The 14,164-nt window shown below is 39.9% G+C and overlaps 1 protein-coding gene across 1 annotated transcript in view; it reads right to left on the reverse strand.

Moving 5' to 3' along the window:
• The window catches only part of RALGAPA2 (Ral GTPase activating protein catalytic subunit alpha 2), a 322,071-nt gene extending 308,199 nt beyond the window's left edge, over nucleotides 1-13,872 (reverse strand). The window contains exon 1 of the mRNA XM_081292835.1: nucleotides 13,074-13,872. Coding sequence (XP_081148961.1) covers nucleotides 13,074-13,179 — 106 coding nt within the window. The 5' untranslated portion in view covers nucleotides 13,180-13,872. The remainder of the gene's footprint in view (nucleotides 1-13,073) is intronic.
• Between the last annotated feature and the right edge of the window lie 292 nt (nucleotides 13,873-14,164).

A 14,164-nucleotide genomic window follows, 5' to 3' on the forward strand; every position in this document is an offset into this window, starting at 1 on the left:
AGAAACAATAAGAGAGGTAAACAGGGAGCCTACATCCTGGGAACAAATCTTTACTCCTCACACTTCAGATAGAGCTCTAATATCCAGAGTATACAAAGAACTCAAAAAATTAAACAATAAGAAAACAAATAACCCAATCAACAAATGGGCCAAGGACCTGAACAGGCTTCTCAGAGGAGGACATACAATCAATCAACAAGTACATGAAAAAATGCTCACCATCTCTAGCAGCCAGAGAAATGCAAATCAAAACCACCCTAAGATACCATCTCACTCCAGTAAGATTGGCAGCCATTCTGAAGTCAAACAACAACAAGTGCTGGCGAGGATGTGGGGAAAAGGGTACACTTGTACATTGCTGGTGGGACTCCAAATTGGTGCAGCCAATTTGGAAAGCAGTATGGAGATTTCTTGGAAAGCTGGGAATGGAACCACCATTTGACCCAGCTATTCCCCTTCTCGGACTATTCCCTAAAGACCTTAAAAGAGCGTACTATAGGGATACTGCTACATCGATGTTCATAGCAGTGCCGCAGTCTGGCTGGGCACAAAATCACGAGCCACTCAAGCAGGAACAAACTTTATTTTTGAAAATGCTGCCAATACCCCGTACATGTCCGGGAAGAAGCTGATCCACCCACGTGGCTGCGTTCTCCGGGAACCCCAGAACAAGTTCCTCCCCGGAATTCCCTCCTACTGTACTTCCCCAACCAATGGGCACTCTCCAGGAGTCCCGTAGCAGGCCAAGGTGAACTGCAGGAGTCCAATATCCATATGAATGCAAATCTTAACATAATCATATCATCTCAATGGCTAGCTGGAGTCACCTTTCAACCAAAAGTGCCATGCATCATATTACTTGGCTGTGGCTCTTAGCATGGCAGCACAATTCACAATAGCTAGACTGTGGAATCAACCTAGATGCCCTTCAATAGATGAATGGATAAAAAAAAAAAAAATGTGGCATTTATACACAATGGAGTATTACTCTTCACTAAAAAATGACAAAATCATGGAATTTGCAGGGAAATGGATGGCATTAGAGCAGATTATGCTAAGTGAAGCTAGCCAATCCCTAAAAAACAAATGCAAAATGTCTTCTTTGATATAAGGAGAGCAACTAAGAACAGAGCAGGGAGGAAGAGCATGAGAAGAAGATCACCATTAAACAGGGTCGAGAGGTGGGAGGGAAAGGGAGAGAGAAGGGAAATTGCATGGAAATGGAAGGAGACCCTCATTGTTATACAAAATTACATATAAGAGGAAGTGAGGGGAAAGGGAAAAAAACAAGGGGGAGAAACTAATTACAGTAGATGGGGTAGAGAGAGAAGATGGGAGGGGAGGGGAGGGGGGATAGTAGAGGATAGGAAAGGCAACAGAACACAACAGACACTAGTATGGCAATATGTAAAAAAAGTGGATGTATAACTAATGTGATTCTGCAATCTGTATACAGGGTAAAAATGGGAGTTCATAACCCATTTGAATCAAATGTATGAAATATAATATGTCAAGAACTATGTAATGTTTTGAACAACTAATAATAAAAATTTTTTTTAAAAAGAAATTTTTCAAAACATCCACATGGTTGGCCATTACTCCCTAGCAGACTTAAATCCAGCTATTTGGAAATCATATTTCTGGTTTTTTTTTTAATAGTCACTTATAACAGATATCCCTAATGCTACACACAGTATCTGGCAAATAGCTGGTATTGGACCAATGAGGAGACTCTAGAGCCAACTACTTTGGGTTCAAATCTTGACTCTGCACTTACTAGTGATGTAATACAACCTTACAAGACTCTCTCTCTTTATCTATCCCATTTGTAAAATGTGGATAATGATATTCCCCATCTCATTTTGGAGAATTAAGAGTTAATAGATGTAAAAGTATTTATAACAATACTCTGAATATAATAAGTGTCAATTATTATTCCAATAAGGAAGTATGTTTTCAAGATGAACAAGAAGCTGTCCATGTTCTTTGTGTACTTGTCTTTTACTGGGGAAGGTCAGAGAGAATAAGAATAATACAAAGCTAAAGCCATAAATGTCAAATGAGAGGTAAAAATACTATGAGAATTCTGAGAAAAGATCATTTGAAGACAAGAAGACAAAGAAAGTTCTGGTGGAAGATATAATGTACTTGTACTGTGTTCTGTAAGCATTTTAGATAGCAGGATGGACACCACCTTCTGGAAAAAAAGAAGGTATCTTAGTTTCTAGGTTATCTGAGAAGTAAACACCAAGACAGAAGTAGACATGCAAGAAATTTATTGGGGGAGTATGTGGGGAAGATAAAGGGAGAAAAGCTTGAGAAGGCGGAGAATCGTCAGACTACAATACAGTTCCACCAACTATAAAGGAAAAGGAAAAGGAAAAGGAGGAGGGGGAGGAGAGGGGGAGAAGATTGAGTAGGTAGTCTCTGGAAACTTCCACACAGTTCTAAGATAATCTTCGCCAGATCAGGGGAGAATCCTCCAGCCACAGTTGCCCTTAAGAGGCATCTAGATTTCACAGAAATAAGCAGCATTGATATTCAAGGACATGGCTGAGAGTGGTCCCACACTCAGCTCTGGCTCAAAATTGGTAGATCTAGAGAGCAGCAGTTAGACCATCAGTCAATCATACTCCACACAACAGGAGCAATAGCAACAGATTCTCACAGCTCCTACAACGGGGCACAAGCAATGTCACTAGTATCTTGTGTGTCCTTGAAAGTGTGGCTGAGGTTCAATAAATATATACCCTCACTTAAAATCAAGCATAAGATAATATCAATAGGCTCCTTATGCTAGGAGCCACAAGCAAATAATATGATGCATGGCACTTTCGGTTGTAAGGTGACGCCAGCTAGCCATTGAGATGATATGATTATGTTAAGATTTACATTCATATGGAAATTGGACTCCTGCTGTTCACCTTGGCCTGCTAAGGGACTCCTGGAGAGTTCCCACTGGTTGGGGAAGGATAGTAGGAGGGAATTCCGGGGGAGGTCCGCCCCCCCCCCTTCTGGTAGACGCGCGAGGGGGTGGACCGGTTTTTGGCTTGCCGGCGCCTACGGAGTATTGGTGGCTTTTTCAAAAATAAAGTTTTGTTCCTGCTTGAGTGGCTCGTGATTCTGTGCCCAGCCAGACTGAGGCATCCTTAACTTCATGAAAACAGATTTAAAAAAAAATAAACCACAACTCTAATAGAAAAATCAAAGTACATGTTTATTGTTAATTACAACTATTTTTAAAATAGAGTTCAATATCTTCCAGATGTGGTTTTAACTTGTAAAACAATATAAAAGACACAAAAGGGTTATAAAACATCTCTTTTCTAAGACTCAAAGCTAAAACCATGAACTGAGAATTCAGAAATAACTCAGAAAAAAAGAATCTATAATGTAAAATCTTTTAAAGATAATTTCTATAAATTTCTATTTTAACTTCATCAGATTCTCAATTGCTGAGTTTTGATAGTAGATTCTGGATCTCTTTTTACCTAAAAAAGCTATCTGATCCTACAAATTCAGGAGACTGTAACTAGGCAAAATTACCCAAAACCAGACATACTACTGAAAGTACATTCACAAGCAGATATTTAATGATACATTCCTTTTATGACTAATATGAACTGATTGCCTGTAGGTAGCACTTTGACTAAATGAAAGCATGAAAAGACATTCTGCACGGGAATAAAGTGGTAAATAAATATAAGCAATCATGTACATCGTACATGGGGTTATGTCACATGAAAGGCAGTGTGAAGAAAATCAAAATGACCCTTAAACACCAGAGTCACACTGAGTAGGGATGTAATCCCACAATAAGAGGCCTGGAGGAAAGAAGACCTCAGAGGGCACAGCAGAGTCCCACCTCATGCCTACCCTGGTGCAGGTGGTCACTGAGTGGAAGAGCAGACAACATGTCATCTGCTCTACTTAACTCACCTCATTCTACAGACCTTCCCCCTTCTAGCTAAATACATTTGTGAAACTACTCACAAAAAGAACAGAGTAAAAGGTGGATTGCAATCCTTTCCAGTTATTGCAAGCAAAACATCTGAACTCAGGCATTTATCATAGATTCACCATTTTTTGTGTCAGAAATCTAGACAACCTCAAGCCCTAAAAGCAGGGATTTTGTGTTTACATGACATGCGTGTGTTTTTTATAATTATATATGAGGTACCCCCCAAAAGCTCATGTGTAAGACAGTGTAAGAACTGTTTGGAGGTGGGAAAGTTGGAATGAGAGTTGAGATAGATTAACTGTGTGATAACTGTAGTCAGGTGGAGAATGGCAGGAGATGGTTCATGGAGACATGCCTGAAGGGTGTATATTTTGTCCCTGATAAGCAAAGTTCTTTCTGATTCCTGATGACCATGTCCTGAGCTTCCCTCCACCATGCCCTTCTGCCATGATGTTCTGCCTCATTTTGGGCTCAGAGCAGTTCAGTCAGCTGTCTATGGACTGAGATCTCTGAAACCATGAGCCCCAAATAAACTTTTCCTCTTCTAATTGTTTCTGTCAGGTTTTTGGTCACAGCAGTGGAAAAGCTGACCAAAACAGTGTCCAAAGTTCATTTTACACACTAGAGGTTATAAATATAGAATATTAGTAACTGGTGAAAAATTAGCAAAGGGAGCATTATGACAAAATCACTTTGCTTCAAACAAGGTCAGCTAAGAAATGCCATACTAGTATTACATGAAGAACCTCCCAGGTTTTTTCTGGTTGTAGAACATCCATGTGACATTAATGAATTTTCATCTGACTACCTGCTAGAACTGCCGTGGGCACAGAGAAGCCAATGAACACAAAAACAAAGAAGGAGTCTTATTATCTTCTATGCTCAAGTTAAATATTAAAATCTTCCTGGAAAAATACAAAGACCAGGAAGAGAGCTATAAATGTCATAGCAACATTTTAGGGAGTCATGCAAAAATTGTAAGGGTTTGTTTATATATTAGCATTTATATTTTCTGTTGTGCAAACATTATTTTGAATCAGATAACTAGCTGAAGCACACTATTGGCTTTACAAACACATGAATCCCAGCTCTGCCACTTACAAGCCAAGAGATGGCAGACAAGTAGTTAACCTCACCACAATTCAGTTTCCTCTTCTATATGTTACAAGTAGAAATCTTACCTTGATCAGTTTGTGGGAAGAGTCAACAAGATCTTGACAATAAACAATGCATCATAGCTTTCTATCTCTCCTTGAGCTTCAACTCTTATGTACCACAACCTCTGTTTAAAACATGCTACTGGATCTCACATTTTCTCAAACTCAAAATGTAGAACATCAAATTCATCTTGCCCCACCACAAGACAGGATTCTCTCCCAACTTTTCTGACTCTGTCTAGGACACTCCCATTATTCCAAATACCCACCACTAATTATCAAATTGTAAACAGATGTTTATTTTTAGTCAGACTACAGTGAAAAGGTGGTCTCAATCCTTGCTGCTGGCAGGACCACTGGAACAACATTTAGGAAATTACTGTGAAACAAATCCTAAACATGTTCAAGCCAGCATTTTTACTGCAATGAAATTTATTCTAAGGTAATAACATAAAATGTAGAAAATGCTGCTTCACAAGATGATTAAAGAGGTATTTATTTGTATGAGAGGAATGAGGAAAGAAGAGGAAAAGGAAAGAAAAACACAACACAATATAACTATCCAGAAAATGCTAAGATGAATTATAGTACATGGTGTCAACAAATGTTTGATCTAAAAATGAAAAGAACAAAACAGGGAATATGCTAATAAATTTTAAAAGTTTTAAGTGAACTTGACCCAAATTAAAGCATAGACGCATAAGAGGAAATAAACCATAGTTATATTTTGCTTTGTCAGCATATAGAACATTTGTGAGAGATTTTTCTCTCTGGTTCTGAATCTGTGGTCCAAACCCTGATCCCTTGATTTGACCTGACTATGACAGCTTCTTATCCCAAATATCTTCATATTAATCACTCCTGGGTCAGCTTTTTCAACCCTCATTTTCATTATTACAGTTAAAAGAATCATAAATTTCTTCTCCGTAGTCTCTATTTTTTTTTTGAACCACACACACAGTTTATTAAATCAACTTAAAATACAATGTAAAGCAAGGGGGAAAGAAATGGTATAATTTCAAATATTATGATGAAAGTATACGAGGAAGGTGGAAATATTAGAATTTCTGTGTTGCATCAGTCTTCTCAGCTGATGGGCCAGAGTGAGGTTCAAAGAAAGGGGTCACAGTGAGAAGTTTGCCTGGGGTCATGTATGGACATTTGTTCTACCAGAAGGACTCAGGAGAGACAAGTACACACGACTTCTAGTCAACTCGCAAATGGACGTGTTGAACAAAACATGGCTTTTGTTTGTTTTTGTGGTGCTGGTTGAACACAGGGCCTCACACATGCTAGGAAAGCACTAAACTACTGAACTACATCCCCAACTCTACAAATATGGGTTTTATTTAGGCCATAAATTTACATTTTTGGTTAGAAGACACATGAACCAGAATAGTTATTACCAATGAATGGTTAAAACCTTATAAATAGGGGCTGGGGCTTGGGCTCAGGGTAGCGCACTCGCCTGGCATGTGTAAGGCACCGGGCCCGGTTCTCAGCACCACATACAAACAAATAAAAATAAAGGTCCATCAACAACTAAAAAAAATGTTTAACCTTATGAATATTAAACACTCACATATAGTCAGTCTATCCTGGACATTAATTGTCTGGTATACGTTTAATTTGTTATGAATACTTAGTGCCTAGGTGTTTTGTGTATATTATGCCTCATTAATATTAATTACATTAATATTAATCCTTTTATTTTCATCTACATTTAACATACACATGCTCCACCCACTAATTACTTAATACATTTGAATTTCATCTATCTACCTTATTTTTTAAATTTTCACCTGTAGCATAACTTACTATTCTCAAACAGTATAACAAATGCACTTTACACCTCTACACATATTTCTTCTCTGTAAAGTGACCTTTATCTGGCTCATCCCATAATAAGCTCCTATAGATTCTTTAGGTCTCAGTGAAAATGTCCCTTCTTCTGAGAGGCCCTCCCTGTGAGTTATAGATTAAATTTAATCCTCATCAAGTTCTTATGTTAAAGCCCTAACCCCCAATGTGACTGTATTTTGTAATAAGGCCTCCCCAATTCAATAGAATTGATGACCTTATAAGAAGAGGACAAGACATCAGACCTCTCTCAGTCTGTCTATCTGTATCTCTGTCTCTCCACACTTAAGACATTTCATGAGAAAATATAGCAAGAAATCAGCTGTCTACAAACCAGGAAGAAAGGCTTTACCAGAAAGCTAACTGATCTTGACCTTCTAACCTCTAGAATGATGAGAAAATAAGTTTTTGTCATTTAAACCACTCAGTCAGTGATCTATTGTTATGGCAGCCTCCATGTTGCTTTTACTTACATTATTTCTGAAACCAAAAATGTGGGTTTTTTCCCTCACACTAACAATTCTTGAACTCTTCATATACAAACGGGTTATCAAATAATTCAATTGACTTGACTTCTGACCCAATCTGTCTAGATTCAGCAGCATATTCTACGAATTAAAGACTCAAACCTCAAAACTGCTCTCCCATTTCTGATGCCAGCTCAAGTCCTGATTGCCATCTATACTTCTGATCAACCAGCTATAACTTAGGTGTTCCCATTATTTCTTCTTCAGGTTTGATAATTTGCTAGAATGGTTCATGGTAATCAGAGAAACATTTTATTTGCTATTATGAAGTCTATTATGAAGACTATGACTCAGGAATAGCCAAGTGGAAGAAATGGATAAGGTAAACAGCCATAGAAGTGGGGAGTGGAGCTTCTATGCCCTCTCTAAGCAGTGATATGTTCACTAACCTGGAAGATCTCTGAATCCTGTCCTCTTGGAGTTTTATGGAGGTTTCAAAATTCATGGTGGAATCATACTAGGCAAGTGTTCTACCACAGTGCCAATATATTAAATTTTTTGAGGAACCTCCATACTATTTTCTATAGCAGTGGCACCATTTTACATTACAACCAACAATGCATAAGTGTTCAATTTCTCCACATCCTTGTTGAAATTGGATCTTCCTTGCTCTTGCCATTCCTCCCTTACTTGCTCCTGCCTTGCTTCTCTCTCTTCTTTTTTTGGGGGGTAAGGGGATATCCAGGATTCAGCTCAGGGGCACTCAACCACTGAGCCACATCCCCAGCCCTATTTTGTGTGTGTGTGTGTGTGTGTGTGTGTGTATTTTATTTAGAGACAGGGTCTCACTGAGTTGTTTAGCATCTCACTTTTGCTGAGGCTGGCTTTGAACTTGTAATCCTCCTGCTTTGGCTTCCTGAGCTGCTGGGATTACAGGTGTCCATCACTGCACTGCACCTCGCCTTCCTTCTCTCTTTCTTAATGATAGCTACCCTAATAGATATGAAATTGTATGTAATCATGGCTTTGATTTGCAATCTCTAATGATTAGTGATTTTGAGCATCTTTTCATGTGCTGATTTGACTATCTGTTTATTCTCTTTGAATAAATTCAAGTCCTTTTTCTGTTTTTGAATTGGTTTTTTTATGTTGTAGAAATTCTTTATATATTCTAGCTATTATTACCTTATCAGATAAATGTTGGCTAATATTGCCTCCCATTCTGTGAGTTGCTTTTTCACTCTATTGGAGGTATCCTTTGATACACAAAAATTTAATTTTGATTAAGTCCGGTTTTATTGATTTTTTTTCCTTTGCTGTCTGTGCTTTTGGTGTATATCTAAGAAATTATTGCCACATACAATGTCATAAAGTTTTATTCAGTGTTTTCTCCTAAGAGCTTTGTAGTTTTGATTTTAATGCTTAGATCTTTGACCCATTTTGAATTATAAATTGAATATGATGTCAGATATTGATGTTGTAAGGATGCAACTTCATTGTTTTCCATTTTTTTTAAAGAGGAGAGAGAGAGAGAGAGAGAGAGAGAATTTTTTAATATTTATTATTTTTTAGTTCTCGGCGGACACAACATCCTTGTTGGTATGTGGTGCTGAGGATGGAACCCGGGCCGCACGCATGCCAGGCGAGCGCGCTACCGCTTGAGCCACATCCCCAGCCCCGTAGTCTCTATAATCACACTCTTACTCTCCATTTACTGGTCTGTGTCTTATTTTAGGCAATCCTCCATCAGTTTGCTCCATTACTGCCACAGTCCCCTCAAAACATGGCCCTGCCCCAAATGCCCTCCTAATTCATTCTTCCTACCCCTGCATTCAGAGAAGCAATTCTCAAGCCTTATCCATTGACCCTGTAGATACCCTCAGGGGAAGGGTCCTCAGGAGACAAAACTACTTCTCACCACTCTCCCACTGGATGAGTTCAAGTTGGTTTCCTCACCCTCCTACCTCATTGACTTGTGTATTTCCACCATCAATTCTTTTATCTTCCCTTGGAACATCCCTCTCCTTCTACTTTCCCAATTTCTGAACCTAAAGTGTTTGATGTGTAGCCACTAGCCACATTTGGCCACAGAAAACTGGAAATGTGACTAATAAGAACTAATGCAATATACACTGGATTTCAAAGACAAGTATGGAAAAAAATGTGAAAACTATCACTAATATTTTACATTTATTACCTGCTGATAATACATATTAAATACATGAGGCTAAAATACATTGTCAATAATTAATTTCACTTACTTCTTTTTACTTTTTAAATGTGGTTACTAGAAAATTTAAATAACACATATGGCTCATATTACATTTCTATTGGTAAGAGCTTGTCTAACGATTCTTCAGGGTCTAGCATGAATTAAACTTTCAAGATGCCCCAATTTTTATATCATTCTTTTTTTTTTTTTCAGTTGGAGATGAACACAATACCTTTATTGAGGATCAAACCCAGTGCCTCACAAGCGCTAGGCAAGTGCTCAACCACCGAGCCTCAACCCCAGCCCTTTTTATGTCATTCTTAATGGTCTTTTTGTCTTCTGAAATCCTATAATGGAGTCTACCATGTAATAGATTATCTAATTACATAATGCACCATATGTTTACTATTATGTGATATTGACTCTTGCCTTTATCAATGCCTAACTCTAAGTTGAGACTTACAGTGGGCACTCAACTTTCAATTAGACATGAAATTCTTGCTGGAGCAAAACAGTAATATACTTGATATTTTGGGGTTTAGGTTTGTTTGGTCAACTACTTTCCCAATGATGATTTCAACAGTGCAGGAAGAACTGGAAGTCAGCTCTTTGTTCTTCCTCTAATATAACACATATAAACACATTTAGTACATGGCTTGGCAGCTTGTAAGGCCTGCCTTGCCTCAGTGTTCCTTAAGTTAATAAATTATTAACTTTATTTTACATATTAAAATAAAGTTAATAATTATTATTAGGCCAATATATAGTATCTAGCCAGGTCAAAGTATCTTAAGTAAGTTTGAATTGAAGTCATTATCATGATATTAATACTGTACTCTCTAGAGCTTATTCTCTATTTCTCAGCCAGATGTCTTAAACTCAGGTTACTTTTTATGAAGAGGGAATAAATCCATCACCATTATCAAAAAATAAGAAAGAAGAGTACAGAAACTACTACCAAAATACTTTTCCCATCCTATCAATGGTGAGAGAAAAGTAATACAAGAAGGAGCTGTTAAATATCTACTCCACTTAAGTCATTTATACATCATACTCACAATAACCCTTTACATGACAGACCTTACCATACTCATTTAGCAGAGTGAAGAAACTGAGATTCAAGGACAGGCTAAGTAACTAGCTCAAGTTATGCAGTTGCAAGTGGCAGACACAGATTGCAAACCCAGTCAATGGTATCATCCTTATAAATAACATCTTTAAATATGTAAACCAAGAGTGTTATATAAATTTATACATAAAAATCAATAGAAATTACCATTCATTTCCCTTTGGTTTCCTAAGTTTTGGCTTAATTCCTATCTTTCCATTGAAAAGGGCTTTGTTTTCTCTTTTTTAAAAATAAGCAGCAACTGAATATGGTATACGATAAAGTAGGAAGTAATGCATTAATTCTTCTTTAAAATCCTTAAATCCCAGTTGTAAAGCAAAAGTTTACACTAAACATCATGACTAGACCTCCTCAGACAAATTTTATAAAAATCCAATCCCTACAAAGATCATAATAACAAAGGAAACCGGGCCATTCCACAAACAAATGTTATCAACAACAGAAAAACATACACCTAAGGAAATATCAAAGAACTTCTCCATGTTACAAAACTGCAGTCATACTGAGATCATTGAAATGATAAAAGGAGGTTCCTTAAAATAAGACATACAACTTAAAGACAAACCATAATTACATGGACTTGAAAAGTATCTAATTTATCAGAATGGTGACAATGTACGCGTATCTCTAAGAAACCAGTCTGATTTGGGTTTAATGTCTTTATAAAATGTAGCCAACTTAATCTTGTAGACTTGGACAGAACAAAGGTTTAAATTTTCTAGTACAGAAAAAGTCCCAAAGTATCAAATGCTTTTAAAATACTGCTCAATTCTCCTTTATCAAAATGTCCCTGCAGTAGGTGTTAATCAGTCACTACCAAAAAACCAGGCACAAAGCAATCAGTGTGTGCATGGTATTTTACTACAGGAAGTAGAAAGTTCAGTTTACCAAGAACACCACATTTCACTTTCAAAAGTCTTGAAAACTAATCCCTGTAACAGTAACTAATTTACATTTCATTCCAAACTGAACAAATAAATGTAAACTTCAGGAATCTGAGATAGTGAATAACTTACTTGGTAAAATCAAGTATTGGGTTTTTGTTTGTGTTTTTTTCCTTAGTGGTAAGGTCACAGGGTATAAATGGAATTAGCAACTTTTAATATATGAACAAGATCTTAATTTAAAATTCCCACATATAAAATGAATTCTTTTATGTCATATTTTCTCAAGTGACAAACACGTTAAAACTAAGTGATTTTTACTTATTTTAACACTAAAACACACCTAAAAGAAACATAAGGTGTCTTTTACTCTAGGCCCCCAAATACACAGACAAGTCTGTCTATAGATGGGCATAGGTGTTTCTGTCCTAAACAAAAGTTAGACCAAGAGGTTTTTAAAAAGAAAAGAAAAAGAAGAAAGAAAAGAAAACATAGCCAGCACTGATCACATGCAGCAGGTTACAGGAAGCTGGTGGACACTTTACATCCACAGTGCTGAGCTTCACCATAGGTCAATTCCAGACCCACCTGGGCTCTGCAGGGCCTCCACCCAGCAGGCCAACAAAGCAGAAGAAATCATAGGTCCATGGTTGTCATGCTGGTTAATAAAAAAGTAGCAGTCTCCCTGAATCCAAGAAAACCACCCCTCCCTCCAAATGGCATATCCTTCATAAGAATAACACAAAGAAACTGAAACAGCCAGACCCAAAATAAAAAATTAAAAGGGGGACATGAGAAGAGAGATGACAGTTAAATTTATGCTGATGTTGCTTGGAATCAGTGTATTTGCTGCCTCAGACTGCAAAGTAAAAATAAATAAATAAAAGAGGGAGGAGTGAGAGAGATGACAGTTCAATTAAGTCTGTGCTGGGACCACTGGGTCTCATTATACCTAATGTCTCAGGCTCGAAAATTAAAACTTAAAAAGTAGGAGAGATAGACGACAGTTCGGTGTGTGTGTGTGTGTGTGTGTGTACCTACCACCTGGGGCTCAATTTATGTGCCGGGAAGTAGAGGGGATAGTCACCTCTGTGCCGGGCCTCGAGGTTACCCAGGAGGGCAGACGCGCAAGGAGAGCCTTGTGTCAATTTACACTCGAGAGCGACAAGGCAGGGTCCGCGGCCAGGCTATGGCTTTCGGGGAAACAATGCCTAGGGGGTCGCAGCCCGGATTAGACAAGGTCTGACGCCCACCCATCCCCAGCCCCCGACCCAGCATCCCTGTCCGTGACTCTACAGGGTCGGTGTCCGCGGGGTCTCTGGCCCGCCGGCAGACTACACCCTCTCAGGCAGGTGCCCCCGACCCCAGTGCCCGGAGGCCCAGCACGCCGGCGCGCGCCTCACCAAGCAGCGCCCGCAGGTGCTTCAGGCGAGTCAGCACGTCCTTCTTGGGGTCCAACACCTTCTGGGTGGACTTCTTCACATCCCCGTGGCTCCTTCGTGAGAACATCCCGCCGCAGGAAGCCTGGGCCCCGCCGGCGGGGCAGGAGCGCCTGCGCCACCCGAGTCACCGCATAGGGTCGGGACCGGCGCGTGTCGCGCGGGCCACTCACCGCGGCGCTCCGGGCCACCACCGCCGCCACCTCTGCCTCAGCTTTGACTCCAGGAAGGAGGGGCCGGCCGGGCCCGGTGAGGGGCGGGGGCAGGAAGGCGGTGTCGGTACGGAACGAACAGCCCCGCCCCGCGGGAGGCGCTGGCCAGCCCCTCAGGCGCGACGCGCGCGCGCGAGTCTCGGACGCTCCTCGAAAGACAACCTCCCGCTCGCTCAGACCCTCGCGGTGACGCGCCTAGAGCCGGCGCGGCGAATCACAAAGAAGCGTGTTCCTCTCGCACGTTGTACTACAAGTCCCGGGAAGCACCGGGAAAAGGCCCTCCAATCAGGGTGGTGTGTCTTCAGCACAATGGGACTCAGTGGGCTAGGAGCACGTGGTCCCGCCCGCGGCAGGCCGCAAAAGCTCCTGGGAAATGTAGTTCTCTAGGAGGCGAGGCTCTGCGACCTCCTTTTGAGCGTCTTAGAGGTGCTAAACACCATCTGCTTTCCCTTTGCTCCGGAAAGTCCCAGACTCCCGTACGTTCATACTCCCGACTGCGTACACACACACACACACACACACACACACACACACACACACACAAAATCCTGTATGAAGGCTTTTAAAATGCAAACTATTTTTAGGTTTGCTTCCGGATTTACGCTAGATCAGAGCTCCAATTACATACTAAAAGAAATGGGTTTGGCAGCAAGGAGGGGCATTCCTAGTCTCCTGTGAGGTGTTCATCCAGTCCCCTTAGTTCCAGGACCCAACCTCACTTGGAGTGTGAAGGTCTCTTGCTCAGAGGACGCTCAGGGTCTTGCCTCTTTCCTAGTAGGAAGTGAATGTTCCCGGTGTTGTGCAAAGCCACATAAGCAATCCAGTAGCAGAACCAGAAATAGA

Source organism: Spermophilus citellus (genome assembly GCF_964194105.1).
Source record: "Spermophilus citellus genome assembly, chromosome: 4".
NCBI lineage: Eukaryota > Metazoa > Chordata > Mammalia > Rodentia > Sciuridae > Spermophilus > Spermophilus citellus.